General features: G+C 44.0%; 1 protein-coding gene and 1 pseudogene across 7 annotated transcripts in view; both read left to right on the plus strand.

Annotated features, from left to right (window-relative positions):
• KIF16B (kinesin family member 16B) overlaps window positions 1-26,647 on the plus strand; it is a 328,211-nt gene that overhangs the window by 152,905 nt on the left and 148,659 nt on the right. For all 7 annotated transcript variants that reach the window (XM_062203838.1, XM_062203839.1, XM_062203844.1 and 4 more), the window contains exons 15-17: window positions 1,183-1,320; window positions 16,425-16,507; window positions 17,915-18,003. In XM_062203838.1, the coding sequence (XP_062059822.1) occupies window positions 1,183-1,320; window positions 16,425-16,507; window positions 17,915-18,003 (310 nt within the window). The remainder of the gene's footprint in view (window positions 1-1,182; window positions 1,321-16,424; window positions 16,508-17,914; window positions 18,004-26,647) is intronic.
• LOC133767445 (STAGA complex 65 subunit gamma-like) lies at window positions 22,751-25,206 on the plus strand (annotated as a pseudogene).

Here is a 26,647-nt window from a genome sequence, read left to right on the forward strand (position 1 = left end):
AAGTAGGAGAAGCAGAGCGTACACACAGAAGGGGGCACGTCTTTCTGGGATCCCAAGCATTTCCACAAGGCATACAGACAACCAGTGATTTAGCCTGTGCTAAATCCTGCCAGACTTCTGGAGCACATTTTGGGGAATCTGGAAGAGGTGGGAATAGTGATGGTGGGTGTGTATGTGCATGGAGCAAGGTGTGGATTGTCAGGGGTAAAAATTATATCATCTCAGCTGTTTTAGACTTGCTGCTGATAAGCCTACTTTCCCACCAAGTGTAAGCTATCAAGTCAGTCAAATATTAATATTTACTATGGGACTGGGAGAGCTGAAAACCAATACACCTAAGTCCCTAAATTCAGCTATTTCTGAATAGACCTCTTGCTTGACTTATGTGCTGGCCTTTGCAGTAGCTATAAATGTTGAGTAGTAAGAGCATATGTTTCTTGTGATCAAAATGGTTCAGTAGTGCAATTGCATTGAGAATGGCAACTAGCTGGCCAAGAACTTTGCCTGAAATTGTGCAGGTTTGATAGCCATTCTTACTTGTGCCTGTACATTCCATAAACAAGAATAACTCATGGTAATCATATTCATATGCCATTAGGTGAACCTTAGCAACTACATGTTCTGAGAGGTCTCAGAATTGGTACAGACAGACTGTGGTAACAAGATTTCCAGAACAGCTCCTGGAGATCTCCTGGGCCTCCCAGTGTCTACATCATGCCAAGTTCACATTTGGTTGCCCCTCCTGGAATGCATCTAAGCGCAGATGTCTTAGTACTTCCTTGGCCCACTGAGCACTTTTGTCCCTTCCATTTTTCTGTGGCCTATGGTGGCTGGTGGACAAAATGTTTTCGTCTTCAAACAGAGCAGTTCAATGGCTTTCAGTTAAAACAAGTTGCCCAATTGTTTTCTCTCTAAAGAGGAAGTACCATTCCAGAATTCACTTCCTTATACAGTGTCCAGAGGATCCTTTAAGGTAGCAATCAAGGATATTGCTATTTCTATCAGTTGGTGCCACGAACACCTAAAGTTGTTTTCTCATTAAACATAAAGATTCACGTCACAATTCTTAACATGGAAAAGGAAGGTTATTCAAATTTAAATAAAGTCATAAATAAGTAGTTGGGAAACATTGTAGTAGATACCAAGGGCAAGAAATCTCTTTGTCCTGTTTTTCCACCTTAGTTCTTCATGGCCTTGACTTGGAGAGTGAGCACTGCATCTTTGAGAATGTTGGAGGCACTGTGACTCTGATCCCCCTGAGTGGGTCTCAGTGCTCCGTAAATGGTGTTCAGATCATGGAGGCCACACACCTAAACCAAGGTACCTGGTTTTTGCTTTTCAGAGTTCTTTGCATGTATTGTTTGAGAAAACAAGTTGGCTAGGGCAGGGGTGGGGAGGGAGGGTGTGTGCATCTTAGAATCCATTATTTGACTGGGTCTGAAAAGGATGGAAATTGCTTCATCGTGCTTTTCTCGTCTGTTTTGCTGGAGGCCTTCTTTATGATACCCATTGTCTTGCTGAATTACACATGGACATATATATATATATATGTATATATATAATAGTTTTAAAAGTTATTGCTATCATAGAAACATGACATTAAAAGATTTTTTTAAGTTAAAAGTACCTCTGGAGTGCAATACTTTACCATAATGGTTTATTTTACTAATTTTATTTTCATTATTTATATTCTTTTTATGACTGGTTATCATTATACATAGAGGATTTGGTAATCTCTCTCTTTTTTTCCTTTGGAAATAATTTCACTATTATAGAAAATAATATTTCATTGACCCAGTGACACTTTGCTACATAATGATGTACAGTCATGCACATTAGAAGACTGGCACTGACACATGGCAGACCCCCATCAAGTTTCACCATCAACAGTGTTCACAGGGCATTCAGTGTGCAATCCAGCATTGTATTTGGTTGCTGCTTCTCTCCTAGTCTCTTTCAATCAGGAACAGTTCCCCCATCTTTCATGGGATTGTATGACTTTGGTGATTTTGCAAATGGCAGGTCAGATATGTTGTAGAATGACCCTATAGTTCAATATATGGTCAAGTTAACTTTTCCTATGGTTAGACTGGTGTTAAACACCATTTGACAGGACTGTCATGGAAATGAAGCTTTGCTTCTCTCAGGTTCTGTTGCATGTCTTCTGTTGGTCCCATCACTCTTGAGACTAACCTTGGTCACTTGAGGAAGGTGGAGCTTGCCAGACTTCTTTGTGTGAAGTTACTCTTCCCTGCATTGTTATTAGCAGTTATACTGAAAAAGTACTTTAAGATCATCAATATTCCATTCTTCATCACATTCTCACCCACTGATTTTATTTTTTTCTTGACTGAATTTATTATTATTATGGTTGCAAAAAACTCATTTTCTTAATTCATCATTTCTTCTCTGTTTATTAGTTAGTCGGCTTTTTATTATGAGAATGAACCTTCTTCTCATTCATTTAAATCAGTAGGGTTGTACAGCACTTGCTGCTTTATTTAATAGGGTTTAGTCTGTTTTCAACCATTAATTGTTTTGTTGCTGCATTGTCCAGATTTGCCAGTGAGGACTCTGTCTAACTGGTTTCTGTGTCTTTGGTTTGTAGTCATTTGTTCAGTGAGCAATTATATACTTTCTGACATGAGATAGTCCAGGCTGATCTTGTACTTTCATGGAATCAAGCAGCCCTCCAAGGAGCTCTGATTCCTCGTAGGGCAACATAACATTTAATATGGGCACTGCCTTAAGCTTAGCATTAAATTTGGGAAGTATTCTTCTACTCTCTAGACTCTTCATAAAAAAGGATTATGGCTCTTTTATTTAGTTTGGAGGAGTTTTTATGTAGCTATGACTATGTGGTTTTTTTCCTTGTGGATTGAGGCTTGGTAGATAACTAATCTATCTTCAATGCAGTATTTTCATTAAGTGGTTTCTGATTTAAAAATTGTAGCTAAGTGGAAAGTCCATTTAAAAATATTCTGGTTAGTGATTCAGATTAGGAGCTAAGTTTCTGATCTTCATGTTGAAAAAATGACTTGTACTAAGAAAATAGTAATTCTAATTGGCAGTGAAGGTTAATTGTCAGACTCGTCTTTGCCTGTGGGATGCTCTTAATTGTCTTAGTGCAATGGTGGTGCCATGATTTTCAGATCTGATGAGCTTGAGTTCTGGAATTCTGCTGTGATACTGAACAGCTTTCTCAGTATCACTGTTAATGAAATTGACATAAAAGTGCTATATTTGATGGTGTTAAAATGCTGTGCACTGTGTATAAATGTCATTAACAAGTCTTAGGGCAGTGAAATGCAAGATGACTTTGTGTTTCAAGGCATCGCATGAGAAAATCAGGGTGGCATTTTTTTTTTTTTTGAATTACACATACTTTAACAGTGAAAGATCCTATTGAGAGAAAAACATCTACTTCTTCAGAAATCAAGAATTAGAATTTTCCAGCTAGCCTTTCTTACTATTTTAGGGTTACTGAAGTGAGAATCAGAACGTTTTAGCCAGGAGCCTGGAGCTTTATCTGGGTCTCACACATGGGTACTGGGGCCCAAGCTCTTGGGTCATCCTCTCCTGCTTTCCCAGGCATGTTAGCAGGGAGCTGGATCAGAAGTAGAGCAGCCAGGACTTGAACTGGTGCCCACATGGGATGCTGGTGCTACAGGCAGCTGTTTATTGACCAGCTGTGCCGCAGCAGCCCCCTAGAACATGTTTTTTTAAAATTTTTTTTGACAGGCAGAGTGGACAGTGAGAGAAAGAGACAGAGAGAAAGGTCTTCCTTTACCATTGGTTCACCCTCCAATGGTCGCTGTGGCTGGCACACTGCGCTGATCCGAAGCCAGGAGCCAGGTGCTTCTCCCAGTTTCCCATGCGGATGCAGGGTCCAAGGACTTGGGCCATCCTCCACTGCACTCCCGGGCCACAGCAGAGAGCTGGACTGGAAGAGGGGCAACCGGGACAGAATCTGATGCCCTGACCGGGACTAGAATCCCGTGTGCCGGTGTCGCAGGCAGAGGATTAGCCTATTGAGCCGCGGCGCTGGCCTAGAACCTGTTTTTACAGCAGAAAATGATATATTATTTTTGGTCACCAAAATATCTAGTAAGAATAAAAACGTGTGAATACTTTTAACCACTGGAGGACAAGGAGCAGGTTTTTATTGTTTGTGCATTTTTTGTTTGTTTGTTTTTATTCATTTGAAAGACAGAGTTGCAGAGAGGAGGAGAGAGGAAAAGAGAGAGAGAGAGAGATCTTCCATCTGCTGGTTCACTCCCCAAATGGCTGCAATGGCCAGGGCTTGGCCAGATCGAAGTCAGGAGTCAGGAACTTCATCCCAGTCTCCCACGTGGGTGGAAGGGGTCATCTTCTTGGGTAATCTTCTGCTGCTTTCCCAGGTACATTAACAGGGAACAGCCTGGACCCGTACTGGCCCTCAAATGGGATCCCGGCATCTCAGGGGGCAACATTTTCTGCTATTTCACCATGCCGGTCCTGAGGAGTGAGTTTTAATCAGGTAATGCAATCAAGGGATTTCCAACGGTATCCCTGAGATTTTATTAGAGAGGAAAAAAGGCCAAGGCCAAAATAAGTAAATAAATAAATGGATTTTAGGATTAAGCGTAACAACTTTTTTAAAAAAGATTTGTTTGTTCATTTGAAAAGCAGATCTACAGAGAGAGAGGGAGAGATAGAGAGATCTTCCATCTGTTAATTCACTCCCCAAATTGCCACTGTGGGCGGAGCTGGGCCAGGCTGAAGCCAGGAGCCAGGAGCTTCTCTGAGGTCTCCCATGTGGGTGCAGGGGCCCAAGCACTTGTGCATTCTCCACTGCTTTCCCATGTGCGTTAGCAGGGAGCTGGATTGGGAGCAGCTGGGACTCAAACTGGCACCCACCCCTGTGGGGTGCGGCACTTCAGATGGCAGCTTAACCCACTGTGCCATAGCCCCAGCCCCTTTACCAATATCTTTTTGCTCCACAAGTTCTTTTTGAATGGATGTTTGGTATGGGGTTAAGATACCACGTGGGGTGTGCCCACATCCTATATTGGAATGACTGGATTTGAATCTTAGCTGTGCTTGCAATTCCAGCTTCCTGATTGTACCCACCCTGGGAGGCAATAGGTGATGATTAAAGTAGTAGAGTTCCTGCCTCCCGCGTGGGAGATCCAGATTGAATTTTGGGTTCTTGGCTTCAACCTGGTTGTTGAAAGCATTTTGGAAGTATACCTGTAGCTGGTGTTGTGGCTCAGGAGGTTAAGCTGCCAGCTGTATACCGGAATCCCATATGAGCACCAGTTCAAGTCCTAGCTGCTCCACTTCTGATCCAGCTCCCTGCTAATGCACCAGATGATAGCCCAAGTGCTGGGTCCCCTGCCACCATGTTGGAGGCCCAGCTGGAGTTCCAGGCCCTTGACTTAGGCCTGACTCAGCCCTAAGTATTGTGGCCATTTTTTGAGAGAGAACCAGCAGATGGAAGATCACTATCTGTGTGTTTCTGTCACTGCCTTTCAAATAAATAAAGAAAAAAAAATTTAAAAAGCCTCAAAATTATTTTGACTTTTTCCCATAAAATAATTTTTTAGTAAATTCTGTCTAGTATTTCTGTACAGTCCTGCCTTCATCTTGTTAGTCTCTACCAAATTAAATCTTCTGATTTCAGATGACAATCAGGACTCTTAAGGTGGGTCTTGGGGTAGGTGTGGAGTTGCCTCATTGAGTCATAATGCCTCATGAGAAAATTGCAGCAGACACTGTCACTCATAGGCTCACACTCATGTTTTGTTCCCCAGAAACTTTAATAAAATGTGTGTGCTATTTCATCTCTTTTGCTATCCAAGCCAGGCTGAGGATCGTTAAGCCCAGGTGATCCTGGACTCTCACTTTCGTTGTTCTAACTGCAGTTTCTGGTTAACTAGAGTGATTACTGGCCAATACACTTCTTGACCCAGCGTCTGTGGGACATCTGAATGGACCTCCCTGGTCTCTGGCTCATTGGCTGGATCTATGGAAAGTATCACAGAAGGAACTTCCTTGAAGCAGATCCAAGCAACATTTTCTCTTTTAGAAAAGAAAAGATATCAAGAGCAGGGAGCGCAGATGGGTGGTAACTCATGTCGCAGTGATGTCTAGCCACAGTAACTCCACAATTGACTGGATTCCAGGCTCAGCTTGCAATACCAACAGCTTTCTGCTTTTTCACCAACAGTTTCTGAGTTATTGCTGATATTTGCTATTCACATTTCTCTTTTCATTAGTAAATTGCTTTTGTTTGGGAAGTGTCAGTTAGGCTTGTCTGTTTAAAAGCATATGCAATAATTACCACTACTGTCTCTAAATCACTGAGAACATATGAATGCCAGTAGAAGGTTTACCTGAAGTTAGCAGATTGTCACCATTAGGGGCATGCTTTTTACCTGTGTCAGTTTCTTCTTTCCTTCAGATTACACGAGCAACTTCCCTGTGTTAATTTACAGTATTTTTTTTTTTCTATCAGGTGGCACCATCACTAGCACGAAAGGCATTTGCTAGTTTTGGGACACTTGTTGTGATGATGTACTTAATGTGTGTTGCCCAAAGCCTGGCACCAGAAGTTCTTCTCTTCTTTTTTGAGTGCATAGGATATAGCATTGTGTCAACCATGCCTTCAATGTGCTCTCCAACACTTAGTTCTGCTCAGTCTCATGATTTCATACAGTGATTATACAATGATTCCAAGGAAAGCCTAGGCCTTTGTTGAAGAAAGTGCGATTTTTGCTTATGATATCTAATCTGTGGATCCTGAGCTCTTGTTGGTAGATCCTAGATTTTTCCTCTTTTCTTCCACGTTTCATATTTCTTAATATGAAATGGTACAACAGTCAAGAGCATGGTAATTCAAGTATTTCAGCATTTGTCCTACCGTTACTAGGAACTAGTCTCTCATTTTTTAAAAAATTTTTACTGTAATATGTTATTTTAAAACTAATGGTTGTTAAATGTAATGAATTTTTCCTTTCATATCAATGCACTCCTTTGGTCTCACTGGTTTGTCAGAGCCATTGGACATTCATTGCTCATTTTAGAGGTGCTGCAGCGACTGCATCTGGAAAATTCACACTTAGTTGCCTTTGGATGTGTTATGCTTGAGTGCCAAAATATATTTGCATCTATTCAAGTACTCCGAAAGAGGGAACAAGTGATTGTCTGTGGAGTGGAGCTGAGGAGCCGTTGATAAAATTTTCGTATGCTGGAGGGCTTCTGTGAGTTGTTCAGTGACAAATTAAAAAAGAATTTTAGTGGAACTAGAAAAGGAAATAGATCTTCCAGAGGTTGGCCAAGCTCTCCAGTTAACAGAAGAAACCTGTCATGTGCTACAAAGAGCCATCAGCTCTCAGTGTCTGTGTTCCCCATGACTCCCTGTACTTAATCCCAAGCACTCATCAGATGGCTTCCTCCATGAGATACCTGCCAGTCCTACGTGTAGACTTGTACATGGGCTGATTCAGCAGATATTTTTTTAGATGTCAAAGCCCTAACTGTTCTTGAAAGACTGTACCCAAGGCTATTGGTCCCCAGAGTAACAGCATCAACATTATCTGGGAGCCCACTAGATAGACAAGTCCCCAAACCCCAACCTAGACTCATGGAACCAGAAAATCTAGGGATGACACCCGGTCATCTGGTTTATTATCAGTCTGTTAGTGATTCTGATGCATGCCTGAGCATGAAAACAACTGACCAAATCTAACCCGACTGAGGCCTGATCCTTTGGGAGACAATAATTTATACATCTCTTTAACCCACTTCTTGTCTTGTTCCGCTCATCATACTGGTCTCTATGCTATCTTTGAAACATCATTTTCAGCTTCACACCCCATAATGTGGTTGTATAACGTGTCTTAACATGGATTTCTTGGAATTTGCTTGTTGGGAGTTTGTCAAGCTTCTTGAATCCATAGGCTCAAGTCCTTCTCTGGGTTTTAAAGGTTTTCAGCCTTTATCTGTTTAATTTTTTTCTGTGCACTGTAGACTTCCTTCATGTTCAGGGACTCTACTTACATGAAAGTTAGATATTTTAATGTGTCCTGCAGATACTTTAACATCATCTCATATTGGCTCTGATTACTTATGTTTTTTTTTTTTTTTTTGTCTTTTCCCCTTTGCTTTTCAGATAATTTCAGTTGATCTATCATCAAGTTCATTCACTTTTCCTGTCATCTCTGTTGTGCTTTCAAGTCTATCCAAAGAGTTTTTGTTTTAGTTTACTAAATTTTTCAGTTTTTATATCATTTATTTCTTTGTTTTTTGAAGGGTGTTGAAACATTTGTTGGAGCATTTTTAGAATAGCTGATTTGAAGTTTTTAATCACATAATCTCAGCATCTGTTGACAGTTTCTTGCCATGCAAGTTGAGATTTTCCTGGTTCTCCCTATGCTGAGTAATAGTTTTGGATTGTGTCCTGGATGCTCTGAATGCTATGTTTGGAGACTCTCGGCCTTGTTTGAATCCTATGGGAAATGTTGATACTTTTTGTTTTACCAGGCCTTTTGCCTGGTTGGATTCAGCCCATAAGGTACAGTCAGTCTGTGTGCATTGTGGCTCCAGTTCCAGTCCCAACTGAGTTTCTAAAACCTTTGTAATGCTATTACAATAGCTGTGGGTAAGCCCCACATTGGCCAGACCGGGTCCTGAGCAGAGGTCAGACTCTTAGTTCCGTTCTCAGTCTTTGTGTGCTGTTGAGGATCAGATCTGTGTGGACACAGGTACTCTGTGCTTTCCTTGAACATTGCTCTCCTCACCGCTCCCCAGCTACTTTGGATCCTGCCTTCTTCGCCCTCCACATGGAGCTCTCTACTCTTTCATCTACCTCTTGTGCCTGTGGCTGTGTCCAGGCCACAGAGTGAGAGGACAGAGAGATGAAGCACAGCAGCAGGGCTTTGCTTCACCCTCTTGGAGACCACAGAGCCCCTTGGAGAAAGATGCTGCCCTTCCTCCTGGGCCTGCTGCCGCTGCCACCATTGCCACCAGCAGGACACGCTGCTGAGGACTTCTCCTTGAGCTCTCTCTCTTGCACTAATGTCCACTTTGGAGTTTCCTCCTAGACTCATCAGGATACCATGGAGGAAAAAAGCCATCCATTCACAGCTCTCAGTTGGGCAGTGCTTCAGATCCTTCCGAGAGCTGCTACATGCAATCTCTCCAGGCAGTAGCTGCGTTCAGTGCCTCAGGGCACAGTGTGCTTCTCCCATCTCACCCAGAACCACAGCTCCTTCCAGAGGGTGGCTCTGGACTGCTGAAAATAGGGGGAATAGATTCAAAGCTGGATTTTGAAGTGAATGAATGATTTTGTTATAATGGCATGTGGTGAAGAAGTGACTTAGATATCCTTTGACCCAAGTGTGCAGTGAAGAAATGTCTAAAGACTGGAAAGCAGGCATGATGAGTACCAGGGGTAGTGTGAGACCAAAGTGGGGGTTCATAGGCAGATTTGTCAGCTCTTAAGTCCCAGGATGGTTGCATGAATTTCCTCTGGAAGCCAGAGCTCAGCATTCAAGAGACAAGTAACTGTGGGCCCAGAGGCAGAGGACAAGGCAGCATTTGGCCTAACGGGAGTTTTGTAGAAGAACAGTAAGGAAAAGATGTTGAAAATAAGAAGCTGAGAGCTTGGGGATAAGAGGGAAAAAAGGCATTTTGGAAATGACTGTAGGATAGGACATTTGGAACGTGCTCCTCACCTCCAGTAAGCAGTAGTGTGGTGACAAAGTCTGTGGACCCTGGGGAGAGGAGTGAATGAACAGTTGTCACTAATGGTGTACCCAGTCACCGTGGTGCCTTCTAATCGGGGCCTGGGGATTTATTGTATCATCATCTACTGTCTTGGATTGCCCTACACTGACCACCTTTGCTTTCCAAATTCCATATCCTCTTTCTGTTTCTCCCATGTGTTTTTAAGAAGAAATAAAAATCAGCTCCCACTCACTCACACGCACATCTGAGAATTTCCCTGGGATCAGACTGGAGCATCTCGAAGTTTCGTAAAGCTCCACACTCAGCCCGTGTACACCATTGGGCAAATTATTCTTGATAGATTATTTGGCTAGAAGCCTTAATAGCAAAGATTGAAAATCAATTTTCTTTCTTCTCCAGAGTCCCAGAATCTTAAGTTTGCAATTTTCACTTTACAAAGAGCAAACAGGGGTTGAAGTGATTTATCTCTAGCAGGAAATGGTAAATCTGTATTGGAGCTGTCCACATTGTAAAGGAAGGGACAGGCCCGTGTGGCTTTCAGGTAAGATGTCAGGTGCATATATACCTTCACAAATACTGATGATCTGATAGTGCTTGGATTCCTGGTGTCTGTCACTCACCCCCCAGGCCAGCCACCAGTACCAAACTAGTGTGTCCTGTTTGAATTTAATATTTATGTGAGATTTTCTCACCCACCACAAATACCCTGTTAGATTTTAATGTTCTCCATTTAACTAACCAAAACCATTTTGGGGATAGAGAAAAATTACTGTCATTCGAATATCTCAGATAACAAAGTCCATGTAGAGCAGACTGAAGCCTTAGAGCATCCCACTTACTCTGTTCTTAAATATCGGTGTGTGGTATTGGAGATGCATCTTCTTCAGGACCCTCCAAATGGTGCCATCACCACAGCTCATTTTAATATAAATAAATGTCTGAGGGCATTTAAAATGGAAGGAAAGCTATTACACGTGGACAGGTTTCTTTTTGTCTACTGTTAATTTAACTGCCTGGCAGTAAAATGAGAAAATTTACCCATCCTCCCTCCCCCTGACTTCTGATCCGGACCGTTTCAGAAAATTCCCCAGCAGAGCGTGGCTTCCTCAGCTGTCACATCTGAAATGAAAACGTGTCTTTCATGGAGCAGGCTTGTGTGTTGGGCGGATGGGGGTAGAGGCTTTCTAAGGTAATTGAACCTGAAAGTGGGGAGGGGGCCTGAAGCAGCAGGACAGGAGGCCCTGGTTTTTATTCCCAATGCTGCCTCTAAGCACGGCAGGTTGGACCGTGTACTCTGAGGACTGTGGTTGTCTCAGTGTGTGTTGGTTGTAATCATGAATAAAGGCATTCCTTCATCTTCATCTCAGACATACTCCTGTGACAACAGTTCATAGGAAAATACCGAGCTGCTCACCTTGTGCAGTGGCAGAATTGGAAAATCTTACCGGACACTTGAGGGGTAGGGAAATGAATGGTGGTATTGGTTATTGTCCCTGTACTCTTTAGAAATGACTAGAAGTGGTTATATGCTTCTGTCAGCTTACCCGAAATATTAACACAGACAAGCTCATGTGAAACCAGCATTCAGTGGTTGCTCATTCAGAGATTTAAATAAAGCTTTTCTTCCTTCCTTCCTTCCTTCCTTCCTTCCTTCCTTCCTTCCTTCCTTCCTCCCTCCCTCCCTCCCTCCCTCCCTCCCTCCCTCCCTCCCTCCCTCCCTCCTTCTTTCTTCCCTCCCTCCTCCCCTCCTTCTTCCTTCCTTCCTTTTGAATAAATGTCTGACTGCCCTTTTACAATGTCATTTCCCCTCTGTCCTCTTTCCAGTCTGTCTGGAATTTGTCTGTCTTCAGATATTTAACAAGCCCTGAAGTCATCTCAGAGAAGCCCTCGTGTATTTCAAGGAGGTTTAGACATGCTTCCAAAATTACAAATTAAGCACATCACAAAAGTCCATCTGCTGGGATTAATCACATTAACCCCAGATTCAAGGACTAGAATCTAGTGTCTGGAAGGAATCTTAGAAATTTTCCAGTTTGATGGTTGGATGAGGAAAGTGAATTCTGGGGAGGATGAGCAGTGACTTGTCCTTGGTCAGACTAAGATTTCTGGGCTGGACACAGGCTGTGCAGCTCATCCAGAAACAGTACTCTCTTAACCATTCTCCATCCTAGTTCCTTCATTTATTCCTCCTTTACATTCATTCAACAATATCCTCCATGTCCCCCCAACCCCGTTTATTTTTTCTTTTAGTTTATTTCCTCTTTTACCTCTCACTTCTCCCCTGGGTAACATCCCCACTCCTGTTGCTTCACTTATGAGAGTATCTTCAGAACATTCACGGGAAATACATGTTATGAAAGACAATGCATATAAACGGTTTTTGCACCAAAACAGACTTGTTTTTAATTCATTTTCCCATGATGAACTTTTTGAAGTATCCTCATAGATATGTTCACTTACCTGTGTATGTGTTTATATATATATATATATATATATATATATATATATATATATATACACATACCCAGAAATAGATAGATGGATAGATAATAGATAGATAGACAGACAGATAGATAATAGGTAAGTAAATTAAAGAAGTAGATAGATGAGCATCCCAGGCATTTGTTTTATAACTTTCGACCCAATTTTCATTTGCCAAAGGTATTTCAAATTCATTAGATCTAAAACCAAACAGCTGATCCCCTCACCTCCTCCCACCCCCATGCTGCCCTTTACCAGAGTTCTCAGTGAGTGTGGCTTGTTCTCCATTCAGTGGGGAAGTCCCAAACACAGGAGCTGACTGCCGCGCTTCCCTTTGTCTCCCCCATTCTAGTACATCACCAATTCCTGTTGATTTTATCTCCTAAATATCTTCCGGATTTGTTTGCCTACCCCTCTTCTTCAGGCCTGGACACTGCAGTAGTTTCCTAGCTTGTCCATGTCTGCTCGGATCCCCTTTGGCCATTCTTCATCCAGTTGCAAGAATGGTCATTCCAGAACTCAAAGCTAACCATGTAGTGCTGCTGCACCTGTCTTCCTGTTGTCATCCTCACAATCGCCTCTCTCCCCACTCCACTTCTTCCTCCTCCTCACTGTTTTCTACTCTAAGACCTTTGCATATTCCATTTTTCCCCAATTCATCCTTTAAGATTTTCTTAAGCATGACTTCCCTGAGAGAATCCTCTTACCTCCCATACAGTAAACCTCCTTTTTTCCCCTCCTTTTTTTGAATGCTGGGCCTGTTTTCTCTCCTGCATTTGCAGATTTACATTTGTAACATTATTAGATTTTTATCTCATCTACTTTTTAAAACTTATTTAATTTTTTTTTTTTTTTTTTTTTTTTTGACAGGCAGAGTGGATAGTGAGAGAGAGAAACAGAGAAAGGTCTTCCTTTTTTCCGCTGGTTCACCCTCCAATGGCCACTGCGGCCCGCGCATTGTGCTGATCCGAAGCCAGGAACCAGGTGCTTCTCCTGGTCTCCAATGCAGGTGCAGGGCCCAAAAACTTGGGCCATCCTCCACTGCCTTCCCGGGCCATAGCAGAGAGCTGGCCTGGAAGAGGGGCCACCAGGATAGAATCCGGCACCCCAACCAGGACTAGAACCTGGTGTGCCGGCGCCGCAAGGCGGAGGATTAGCCTGTTAAGCCACGGCGCCGGCCCAAAACTTATTTAATTTTTTTTAAAAAAGATATTCTTTACTTACTTATTTGGAAGGCAGAGTGACAGAGATCTCCCATTAGTTGGTTTACTTCCCCAAATGCCTGCCATAGCAAGGGCTGGGTCAGACGAAACCCAAGAGCCTGCCATTCAATCTGGGTCTTCCATGTGGGCTGCAGGGACCCAAATATTTAAGCCATCATCTGCTGCCTTCCAGGGTATATGTTAGCAAGAAGCTGTCCCAGAAGCAGAGGAGCCAAGAACCAGGCATCTGCATGGGATGCAGACATCCTGTTATGTCTTCAGTTGCTTTCCAAACACCTGCACCAGTATGTTTGTTAAGTCAAAATGTACAGTAAAGAAAAGGAAGGAACCAGCCTTAATGGAGCCCCTTTTACATGCCAGGCAGTTGACATTATTTAGGTAGAAACAATTTAGTTGTCGTGGATATTTTTGCTTTCCTTTATAACTCTTTAAAGGACTTTTTATGTGAACTCGATGCAAATAATGTGGGTGGCAGGATTATTTTCAGTGATTTAATGTTATTTGAAGTATGTCTCTGAAATACTGTTCTATTTTGCCATTACCATATTTTAGCAATTTTCAGCTTGCATGGCTGGGCATGTGATTAACAGAAAGAAAAAAAAAAGAATTGGATTAGATGTAATTAACACCTGGAATGCTATTGCCTTATTAATCTCTAATGTAACTTTTAAGAGCATTAAATATGCATATATCCCAGACATGGCTGCTTAACTTTTGACTTTGTATGTGGCATGCAGCTCTAAGTCTTAGGCTTAAAAGGCATGGGAAATACATTTCTTAATTATGGTCATGGTGCTTTTCCATAATTGGAAAACAGACAATGCAATTTTACATGAGGGGGATGAAGCAGATGTAGACTGTAGAGTGGGTAACATTCAGCATTGCCCTTCTAGGTCTCCTAAAACAGCCTTCTCACGTTTATTCCATTGCTAGAAAATAGTGACAACTACCAAAACCAGCTCTTCAGTTACTCCCTATGGTTGTACTGTAAACAAATTTGGTATGTGTTTTGTTTAATATGTATTTACTTATTGGAAAGACAGTGTGACAAAGGGTGAGAGAGAGAGAGGGAGAGAGGGAGAGAGAGAGAGAGAGAGAAGGAAGAAGAGATAGAGAGAGAGATCATTTGCTAATTTACTTTTACTCCCCAAATGACTGTAACAGCCAAGTCTGAGCCAGGCTAGAGCCAGGAACTCCATCCAGGTCTCCTGAATTGGTGGCAGGCTCCCAAGTATTTGGGCCAAGTACTTTCCAGGCACATTAGCAGGAATCTGGATTAGAAGCAAAGTAGCTGGGACTTGAACTGGCAGTCTAATATGAGATGCCAGAGTAGCAAGGGGTAGCTTAACCTGCCGTACCACAACACCAGCCCCTAAAACAGTTTGATTTTAGCCATGTGAACTTGAAATCTCTCTGACTCCACGGTAGTGCAGGTGGATGTACTGGTTGACAGTTCAGAATAGCTATGTGGGGTAATGATGTTATACCTGAAGGGTCTTTGTGATGATGCCACTCAGAAGAGAGGCTGGCAGCTGTGGTCAGTGAGATGTCATATGCCCTGTCCAGAGCAGGCAGCCGTCATGACCCAGGGGTTTTTGCCAAGTGGCAATAAAGAGCTGATTCCATATCATCCAATATTGAAAGGGATATTAGGAAGAAACCTGGAGTTTCATGTGAAAACTAGTACTTTTGTTTTTGAAGCTTTAAGCAAGATATGATAGAACATATCAGTGGACAGAATTTTATCTGTCCACCAGTTGTGGCCTCTGGTCAAAACTCTGTATCCCGGTTCTGTGGGTTATCACAGTCTGTTTTTACTTAAAGCACCCAGGATCACTGCTTGCTGCTGTTTCACAATCCTGTGTTTTGGTGGATTTGGCTCTCTCCTCCAACCATTCTGCTGTCCAAGGTCATCATCTCCCTGCGATGATCCCAATGCTTGCTGTCGCCCTCCAGATACCCAGTAAGGCCTAGATCAGGTCCTTCATGCTGAAGTCTGTCCTTAGCCACAGCAGCCTGTGCCCATCACTCAGATGCTAGCCACTGTCATCTGTGGTGGCTGACTTCAGTATGTGGCTCTGGTCTCCACCTACACATCTGTTTCCGCCTACACAGCCTTGTCATGCGGGTCTGTCCTGAGGTACTGTAGGCTCTCAGGCGGTGGGACCAGAGACAGCACGTGAATCTCTTCTGTGGCTTTGCTCCTCTTGCGTGCCTCCAGTGACAAGGAGCTCGCTGACCTTCCTACACTGTGCTAGCTGTGGACAGCTCTGACTTTAGAGAGGGCTTGTTTGTTTGCTTAACCAGGCTGACAGCCTCCTGACCCTGCAGGACTGTTCTCATTGGGCACTCCTTGAATTCCTCTGCCCCTTATACAGTTTTTTTTTTCCCCAATAAGTCAAAAAGGAGCATTTCGTGTGTGTGTGTGTGTGTGTGTAATGTGGCCATCACAATTCTAACAGTGTTTTGAGCAAAGCAATGTTCTTCCTTGGAAAGAGATCACACATGTGCAGAATTTCTTTGCTGTCAGATTTTGCGGGCAGTTTTAGTAAGTTACCTGCACTCTGCCATTTTTGCTTTGTTTGCATTTGAAAACACTTTTCTCTGAGAGTTGCACTTTTATCAGCATTAATAAACATTTCCCAAATTTGTGACCATATGCTTTGCTTGATAGTATGTCTCTGGAGAACCGGCTTCTTTTTTCTTCTAAACAGTCAAAAGTGTAATTATCTGTGTATGAAGTTTTAAATCTCATAATGGGTTGTAATGTTTAGATTCATCCCTTCTGCCTAGGATATTATGAGTATTGTGATGTCAGCTATAAAAATAAAAGTATTCACAGGTTTAGAATTGGCTTAGGGAAGTAGATGTTTGGGACTGAAGCTGAATCCTTTTATAAGGCATTAGAACTTATTTTTCAGCTCTAGAATTGCAGGTTTTGATGTTGCAGCTTGCTGCGAACTCACTGCTGTTTTTGTGTGCTCTCAGGTGCCGTGATACTCTTGGGCAGAACCAATATGTTTCGGTTTAACCATCCAAAGGAAGCTGCCAAGCTCAGGGAAAAAAGGAAGGTGAGCAGCATGGTGTCTCCAGGGGACCTTGTGCTGTGGCATGGCAGTGTGGGTGGGTGGGCCCACGCCACGCTGATTCCAGCACTTGGGTGGCCCAGAGTTCAGAACCACTTGCAAGGAGGTTCTATAGCCTGGAGTGATTCCAGGCAGTTTCCTTATGGCAGATGATTGGCAGATGAAGTAAGAGAGCACCCAGGGAAGTCCAGAGCAGGAGAAAAAGCCCTGTCTAGAGCTTTCTAGACTTTTCTCTTTAGCCTCCAGCCTCACCCTCACACATCATTTTGCATGAAGTGGAGAGTGACTTCCACTCAATCAGCATCTATTTTAAGAATTTATCTGATGTTGGAACCACTTTTCACCCCGAAGCCGCCACAGTCAGTTGGCTGTTTCATTGCTGTGAGACACAGAGCAAGGGTGAGTGAAGGATTGTTGACTGGAAGGTGACCTTTAGTGACAGGGCATGAGAACTCCTGAATGGAGGAGATGGGCAAGGAAGAGAAAGGAAAGGAGAAATGAGAAGGAAGGAACCTGCCTAGGGACAGCACGACTGGCCTTTAGACTGATAAAGTTGGGCAGAGTTGACAGCCGATGTTTCTTTGAGCTAGCATCTGTGCTAAACTTCCACATTTGTTCTACGACTTTAAATGTGCAGGAGCAGTTATGTCCCCTGTGGGACAGACAGATGATCATGAAGAAAAGCAGCCTGAGGCAGACCCTCCCTGACTCTGTAGCCAGCAAGTGGGGATCCTGGGCTGCAGCACTGACCTGTGGGCCCAGAAACCTCTGCCCTAACCACTGAGTTCCATAGCCTCTCTCCCCAGCCGCTCTTTTAAGGGCCGCCAGGAGATGGGAAATAATGACAATGTTGCAACCACTGTTAGGGAAGCTTCTTGTGTGTTCCAGCCTTGGGACCACAGGTTCATGGGAACAAACGGGGAGGGGAAAACCTGCCCCCAGTAGCTTTCCATGAAGCCCAAGCAGCCAAGCTCCTGCACACCTGCTCTCCCCTCGCTTTTCCCTCATCTGCCCTCATCCCTTAGGATGCACAAGTGAGTGACAGCAGGAGATTGCTGCCTGCCAGGGCGTGGAGTGGAGGGTGACAATGACAACGATGGTGTGACCCCTTCCCTTCTCGAGTTGAATGCAGCCTGGCCAGGGAGAGCAGCTGGGTTGTAGATTCCGGGTGGATTTCCGCAGAGCTAGAATGCCCAAGTCCTGCTGTGTTTGGGGCTGGGTTTTGAGAATGTCAGAGCTGGCCACCCCACTCTGCTGTCCTCAGACAGGTTGTTAGTCCTGTTCCTCAGGGGTGCACGGGCCTCATTGTCTCTTGTGAGTTGACAGTGAGCCCAGAGCACTGGCCGTCTCTTATCCTCTAAGGTAACCGCTCTGCCCTGTGTCTGCTCTTAGAGTGGCCTTCTGTCCTCCTTCAGCTTGTCCATGACTGACCTCTCCAAGTCCTGCGAGAACCTGTCTGCGGTCATGTTGTATAACCCCGGGTGAGTGAATGGCGGCGGCGTCTGCTTCTCTTATCACAGTTGTGGTGTGTCTTGTGCCAGCTCCGTTATAGTCACGAGATAAAAATAAAACTCCCGCAACTGCGCCTCCCTCGCAAATCAGCCCTAGTCATTTTCCAAGTTCCTTTATTGCTATATGTGTATACCATTTTGCTTAGTTATAATCAGACCCTAAATGAAACTATGTTTTCTGATTTTTTTTTTTTTTTTTTTTTTTTTTTTTTTGCTTAACAGTGTTCTAACTAAGCATCAGTAAGGATTGTCACAGGCTTCATTATCATTTCCCAGACTGTCAAATATTTTAGAGTTGGCACTTGGATAACTCAGCACACAGCTCCTTTGATTTATGCACTTTTATCTCACTTTATAAATTATTAGTTATAACAAAGGCAGCTTTATTTCTTCAGGCATGCAATCCATAGCCCAGGAAATTATTTTCTGTACTTCTAAATGCTAGGGGACCACTGAGGACATAAATGAGAGGTTTTTTTAAATTATTTATTTATTTGAAAGTCCGAGTTACACACAGAGAGAAACAGAGAAAGGCAGGTCTTCCATCCACTGGTTCAAACTTTAAGTGCCCACAACAGCCAGAGCTAAGCCAGGCTGAGCCAGGATCTTTATCCAGGTCTCCCACACGGGTGGCAGGGGCCCAAGCACTTGGGGCATGTTCTGCTGCTATCTCGGGCCATCAACAGGGAGCTGGTTTGGAAGTGGAGCACCCAGGACACGAACCCAACACTCATATGGAATGCCGAATCACAAGCAGCAGTGTAACCTGTTACACCATAACACCGGCCTGCGAACTTGAGAGTTTGAAATGGACTTGTTGGCTGGGTGACCTTAGGCAGCCAGCTAAACCACTCAAGTCCTCAGTGTCTTTGTTAATAAAGTGATGGTGATAATGAAAATGCCTGAAAACGGGTACCTGGATGAAAAGACTTAGGATGCTTTCCAGATTTGTGAGCTTCCTTAATTTTATCATCTTTCTGACTGGAGAATCTCATATAAAATAATGGAGGCAAATCCAATAGCTAAGTAAGTGAGAAAACTAATGTGACCAATTGTCTTCTAGAACTGTCATTTATTTGTAGTTACTGATATGTCAGGCATTCTACTGAGCACCTAGCATCTGTGGTCTTTCAATTCTCTCAGCAACTCTATTCCCATTTATGGAGATACTTATAGATGTTTGCTTCCCACAGTGTCACAGTTAACATGTGTGTCCAGACCCATCCGACTCTAACATTCATGCTTTGGCCATATCACTGCCTCCAGTGGAGGCCGGTTCATCCCCACACCCACTGAACCACGTACTCCAAGGCGTTCATCTTTCCAGCCCAAGTCAGCACTCTGGTTTATGGAAAGCAGATACCTACAAGGAATTTCTTTGCTGTAGAAGGGACCTTTGATCATGTTTCTGGGTTCCTCATTTTACGGGCCAGCAAGCTGAAGCCTAGATCTGACCCCTTGCTTGAACTAGTAAAAATGCCAGTTAGCTCCTGGGCTGCAGGACGCTCCCTCGTGTCCGCCTGTGCCTTCCACTTGAGCCTTTCCATGCCGCTCCATGTCTATTAAGGAAAGCTGGGCTTATTGGATAATTCTGTCTTGAGAAGACCCCTGACAAGTGGGAACTGAACAGTCAATAATTTGGAAGGCACATTTTGTTGTAGGTCCTCAGTTACTTAATCGTTTTATCCAATGCCTTTTTAAGAGATTGAGTCATTCGTGAGTTTACTTTAAGTCTAATTTAGTATGCAGGTCTTCAGGATTAATTTCGCTTAAGTGGTATGATCCCATCCATTGACTGCTGTTCGAGTCACTTGTCCTGTGATAGGAAGAGTGCTTGCTTAGCTTTGTCCTCCTGGATCCAGATTCCATTTCATGTTGGAATCCAGTATTGCCTGCAAGACCCTCAGTGGTGGTTTTTAATTTGTTTGGAAATGGGATATGGCTCTTCATTACCTTTGAAAACCGAAAGGTGGTCCACACTCAGTCTTTCTTCTAAGATATGAAGTCACCAACCATAGGCCCCTCTTTGCCTTGTATTTATACATGGTATCAAAGTCCTTTTTTTTCTCCAAACATAGGGGGAATATATAACCCTCTTAAAAGTACTGTCATTTTTGGTCGTGTATTTTTAAGTTGAAACTTTTTCTTAGTGTTCATAAACAGGAAATCAGAGTGTACCAGTTTTCATCCTCAAAACTTTTCAATGACTTTCCATGGTCTTAAAAAATGAGGTTCCAATCCCATACCCTCTCCACCACCTGTACTCATCTCTCACATGGCTGACCCTCCACACTTCCTGGGCACCGCCCATTTCAAGTGTTGTTTTCTCTCTCAGACACACCTGGACTCATCTGTGCCTTTCAGGTCTTTTCTTTGCTAATTCTAGAGCCTGGGATGCATTGTGTTCCTGCGGCCTACTAGTCCTCCAAAGCATTGTGCAGTCTTTCCTTGGGAAGTTATTTCCTATTTTCCTCTCTCCACAAAAGCCAGAGAGCCTTCTTGACCCATCCCTGTCATTTGCATCTTTCTCTCCTTTGTGCTGGATATCCACCAATCAGCAGCTGCTTCCTCAGCACCTCCTGTGAGCCAGACATGCCTCTAGGACAGAAGTACACTCCTCAGTAATCCTGACAGGGCCGGGCTATATGCTAATGGAGGAGAGAAGCAAAACTTTGGTAATTTTTAAATAATCCAGAAAGTGAAAGTGGAATGGGAATAAAATGTCTCTCTCTCTCTCTCTCTTTTTTTTTTTTTTTTTTTTTATTTGACAGGCAGAGTTAGACAGTGAAAGAGAGAGAGAGACAGAGAGAAAGGTCTTACTTTTCTGTTGGTTCACTCCCCAAATGGCCGCCACGGCTGGCGTGCTGCGCTGATTCAAAGCCAAGAGCCAGATGCTTCCTCCTGGTCTCCCATGCGGGTGCAGGGGCCCAAGCACTTGGGCCATCCTCCACTGCTTTCCTGGGCCACAACAGAGAGCTGGACTGGAAGAGGAGCAACCAGGACAGAATCCGGCACCCCAGCTGGGACTAGAATCCAGGGTGCCGGCACCACAGGTGGAGGATTAGCCTAGTGAGCCTCGGTGCCAGCCGAGAATAAAATGTCTTGGGGCAGTGTTTGAGGGAGTAGTCAGGGAGGGCTTCCTGAGGAGGGGATGCGTGCTGTAAGACTTGGGTGGAGAGAAGCTGACACTGCCAAAACAGAAAGGGGGAGAGTGGAGTGTGTTCAGGCAGAGAGGGAAGCGAGTGGTGTGACTGCAGAATGAGATGTGAGAAGAGGGCCGGTGTATGGAATACGAGAAGGCGGAAGGATAGTGCTACTGGAGGAAATTCGGGGACTTTCAAGGGCTGGTTAATGTAGGGCCTTGGGGGCAGTGAAGGAGCACTGGCCAGTCACAAGAAGGCTTTAACCAGGAGCTGTCCTGCATACAGCTGTTAGGATGTGTTTCATTTGGAGAATGTGGCATCAGAGGAGGGGACCATTGAGGATGCTTTTTCCTCAGGCCAATGAATGGTGAAGGTGGCATGAATCTGAGCTTTGGCCACTGAGCAGAGCAAGGTGGAATCTGAGATTCAAGAGTGATTCCCAGACTTGAGGTTTAAATAGCGGGGGTTGATGGTGCATCCTCTCCAGAGATGCACAGAGGCAGGATGGGCGGGGCCTGGGCTGCTGCTGGGCAGTTGGGTGGGAATTCTGCTTCTGTGGAGGTGTTGTTCCTATTTGATTGAAGCAATTGCAAGTCAGGAGCCTTATTCATTTCTGTATTTTAAAGGGTCATTCTCATAACATGCTTAGTAAAAAATTCAACAAACAGATTAACAATGAAATTTTATTAAGACATATGGATTCTTTTGAGAGTTTTCATTATTTTCTCAGGCATGGATGTTCCTAGTATTGGAACAAGACATATTATGAAGAGGAGTGCATTCATGTGGCACCAGTCAAGTGTCACATGATATTCTGGTTCTTTGAGTAATCTCAAGGTCATGTTAAGGATCCTGCAGCAGCAAGAGGGGAACAGGGTCTGCTGATGAAATGGGGGATTAGGCCAAGGCACTGAGAAAATCCAAGTGAGAAACAGTCTGGTTCAGACTCCATTGCAGCTGGCAGAGGAGACTGTTCTGGACGCATCTGATGCTAGCCTAATGCATCCTGTTTGCCTGACTCCACTTGACAGACACGTGTTGTCTCTGCATCCCTGTCATACTCACTGGCACAAATTCAAATAAAAATTATTTAATACTTCATCATACCTTCCTTCTCCCTGGCTTCCAGACCCCCTTAGCTCGCCACCTGCTGTAGAGAATGATTGCCCATGAATTAAAATATAATTGGAGAAAAATTGCCTACTCTGATTTATGGGAAACAGACACCTAGTTGTGAAGTTGTCTGCTCCAGCAACTCGGAAAAATTAAGCAAAAGTAAAGCTATCTTCATGCTGTTTATATCTTATTTTGATGTTCCAGGTATAAATACCTTCTGCCTAAATAAGCACCATGCAATAAACTGGAAGAACATTGAATGATCCTTATTAAATAAGTGTTTAAATCCAGATGATAAGCTGCTTGGACACACACATGTGCTGGCTTCTCATGGTGGAAATGCAGGTCTGAATTGCTCCAGCAGCTCAGTGTGCATTCATTAAAGATCTGCCTTGTGCTGAGAGTCTGCCAATGGTGACGTGCAGTGCTCTCTGTCCTGGGACTACAGGCACGGTCACATGAACACATGTAGAAGGAAGGCGAGGCAAGATGTGATTCGAGGTAATGAGCCATGGCGTCCGTAATCTGTCCTCTGGGAGGTCAGACGGGAAGGGAAATGGTTTAGGCTCAGTACCTAGAAAGGGATTCTCTTCCTGGTGCCAGGCCTCTTTGTGCAGCCAAACCATACTCTGCTGGGGCACATGGAAAACCAGAGGCCTTCTAGCTGCCTGTAGGACTCCTTATTGACATTAAGAACACCTCCAGCCTGCGTCATGCAACCAGTGTGGTAGGCCTAATCCTCAGGACCCCACTGGGTATTATGGAGGCCAGGTCTTTTCCAGTTTCCATGCTGAATACCATAACAATGCATTACCTGTGATAATTAGAATCCGTGTCACTGGAAGGGTGCTGAGTGTCACAGGGTGAGGCCTGGCCTGTGAGCTCTCCAAAGGCCAAGCGCTGTTACTTGAGGTTGGCTTTGATAAACTGGCAGAGCTGTTCTTCAGGGAGATGCACTTTTGCATTTGGTCAGGTTGAATGAGAGATTGCAGTTCAGGTTCCTGAGGCAGGCACATGGTACTGTGCACGTGTAACATTTTTGTTCGTCTGATTAGCTTGTCTTCTGAGCTAGTCCAGAATGTATGATTAAAATGTATGGCCCAGGAAGTGCTTCCAGCAGCCTAGGACCACTAACCAACAAACCAGCCTTTCGGGCCTGCTGTGACCTGTGGCTCAGGCCTCTTGGAGTCCAGCTTCTGCATTGTGGTGAGAACAGCGGCCTGAGTTCAGTTCCAGACCTCCCTACGTCCCGGCTGCATTGGGCATCAGGCGACCTCAGGATTATAGACCGTGACCAGGGAGCAATGTGGGCATTCCCTGGACTCAGCACCTGTCCTTCTTACTCCTTTCGGACAGATCTTGCAATTATTTATTTGGTCTTCCTTTCCTCATGTAATGCCTGGCGTTCGATCAATGTTATTTGGGCTTGAAGAGATACATGGGCAGTGAATCTGGAAAGAGAGAACCTCTTTGGTCCTGCATTCGTCTGACACTGACGTTTTTCTAAGTGGTCTTGAACAGCCTGCCTTTTATGTAAATAACTGACTGGACTTCATATTTTTCACTGCAGAAGCCTAGAATCGACAGTTGCCAGAGATTTAAACACATCACTTTTAGAATATCATCTACATTAAACCTGAGAACTCTTCCCGTATTCCAAAACGTTGAGGTACTGGGGAGAAATACCAATATCATCAAACCAGACCAACAGAAGTTCCTTTGATTTGCTCTCCCTGGAGTTCCGTCTGGTGGAAGTCCATGACCCGCCCCTGCACCAACCATCTAAAATAAGCCCAACCCCTCCCCCCCCACTATACTTAATAGCCCCTCAGAGTCACACAGCTTCACCACCCATTGCATTCAGTTGATCCAACACAACCAACTCCTTCAGAACCTTATTGCTACAGCTGAGATCCAGAATCAACAGAAGACAGAAGGTGTAAAGAATGAGGAGAGTGAACCTCTTCCCCTCCTCTCCCTGCTGACCTCCTGCCTTTGGACTGTAAGAACCCCAATGCACCATTCCAGATCCAACACAGTGACCAGAGAGTAACTTTCATCATGGAAAAGGGGAACCTGTGACCGAACTCAGCCGGCATTCCTGTTGGTACCTCCTGTACCACGCAGTGGCCACGATGCTGGCCCATGAAGTCTTCGAGTGTGCTAATGAAAGTGCCTTGGAGACCCTCACTGATGTGGCGCACGAGTGTTGCCTTAAGTTCACCAAGCTGCTGCACTTCGCTGTGGATCGGGAGGCCCGGTTGGGACAGACTCCTTTCCCGGATGTTATGGAGCAGGTGTTCCACGAGGTGGGCATTGGCAGTGTGCTCTCTATCCAGGAGTTCTGGCAGCACCGCATCAAGGACTGTCACACTTACATGCTACAGATTAGTAAGTGACTCTCTGAAGAGTATGAAAGGATTATCAGTCCTGAGAAGGGCGCTGAGGACACCAAACCCGTGAAGATCAAGGAGGAGCCTGTGGGTGACATCACCTCTCCCCTCAGCAAGGAACGGGAGGCTGACCTGGCTTCTGGGGACCAGTCCTTGCCCATAGAATCTTCGGAGCTCAGAGTGAACGTTTCTCATCTAACGTAGAGGGTGAAACTTTGCCTCAGGCTTCCAGTGTGGAGGTAAATGCTTCTCGTCTTTGGAATCTGGCCCACGTGAAAATGGAGCCTCAAGAGAGTGAAGAGGGTAGTGTCTCGGGCATGCTGTGCTGGGTAGTGATGTCTACTAGGAACCTGTCAGGTATGAATGGAGCCGGATCCCCCAGAGCCCTGACGACTCAGCAGCTATGGTTCCCACTCCACTGAGAGCCTCATGGGTTTCTTCCCTGTTTTCAACCAGCGCTGCAAGAAGATGAGGAAAATATAAAAAGAAAAGAAATTTCTTTTGTCCAGATCTACAGCATCCATCAGAAAACCTTGATGTATTAGTGTTTGTTTCCATAAACAATGATTTCACTCTTATTCTTAAACTCAGTGGGCTTTCCTTAATTTCAGAAGAACTGGACTTAACCAAACAAGGTTGCATTTGACTCTTGCACCCAGTTTTTGTGGTTTTCCACAGCATTTGTTCACTGGAAGACAATGCTGGCACAGTAATCAGGAGACCAAAGCCCTGTCCCGATTGTCGTCTTCACTAGGAGATTAGACATGTTTCCCAGCTTCTCTGCAGCTACCTCTCTTGCACAACTCAGACGAATCATCCCACTTTGACCTACCTTTCAGACATCTGAGAATTGAGATGTTTGTTAAACTTCAAAGCTATGACTGAATACTCTTCAACAATTAAATGTATGCTGACATCAGAAAAAAAATGTATGGCCCCAAACACAAAAGAGAATTATTTTCTATACACCCATGATCATTTGGTAATTTCTTTACTCTTTGTTTGTTTGTGGTAAAATCTACTTAAAATTGACAATCTTAACTGGTTCTAAATGTGCTACTTGGTAGCTGTGAGAGCATTGACATTAGTGTGCAACCAGTCTCTAGAATGCCTCTTAACTTACAAACCTGAAGCTCTCTGTCCATTAAGTGATAATGTATTTCCTTATCCCTCCAGCTCCTGGCAACCACTCTCTTACTCTTGGCCTTCATAAATTTGACTATGTTAGTATAAGTAGAATCATTATGGTGTTTGTCCTTTCATAATTGGTTTATTTCACTTTGTATAATATCTTTAAGAGTCACCTGCTTGGGGCGCTGTGGCGCAGAGAGTTAACACCCTGGCCTGAAGCACCGGCATCCCATATGGGTGCCGGTTCTAGTCCCAGCTGCTCCACTTCTGATCCAGCTCTCTGCTATTGCCTGGGAGAGCAGTGGAGAATGGCCCAAGTGCTTGGGCCCCTGCACCCACATGGGAGACCTAGAGGAAGCTCCTGGCTCCTGGCTTTGAATCAGCACAGCTCCAGCCGTTACGGCCATTTGGGGAGTGAATCAGCCGATTGAGGACCTCTCTCTCTCTCTCTCTGCCTGTGCTTCTCCTTCTCTTCTCTGTAACTCTTTCAAATAAATCAATATTTTTTTTTAAAAAAGAGTCATCTGTATTGTTGTATATGCCAGAATTTCTTTCCTTTTTATGATCAAATAGCATCCATTGTATGCATTTGTTACATTTTATTATCTGCCCATCTATTGACTGCTTCTGCTTTTTGGTTATTATTAATGCTGCTATGAACATGGGTGTGCAAATAATGGTTTGAATCTTATTTTCCTGCACTCTTTTTTCTTCCTTCTGTTTTTGCAAGGATGTCCAATTTTTAAAAAACTATGTTTGTAAATATTGAAAGAAGATAACCTCAAAATACAGTTCTCCAATAAGTATAATAAGTTACTGAAGAGTTAATCT

Source organism: Lepus europaeus, chromosome 10, assembly GCF_033115175.1.
Source record: "Lepus europaeus isolate LE1 chromosome 10, mLepTim1.pri, whole genome shotgun sequence".
NCBI lineage: Eukaryota > Metazoa > Chordata > Mammalia > Lagomorpha > Leporidae > Lepus > Lepus europaeus.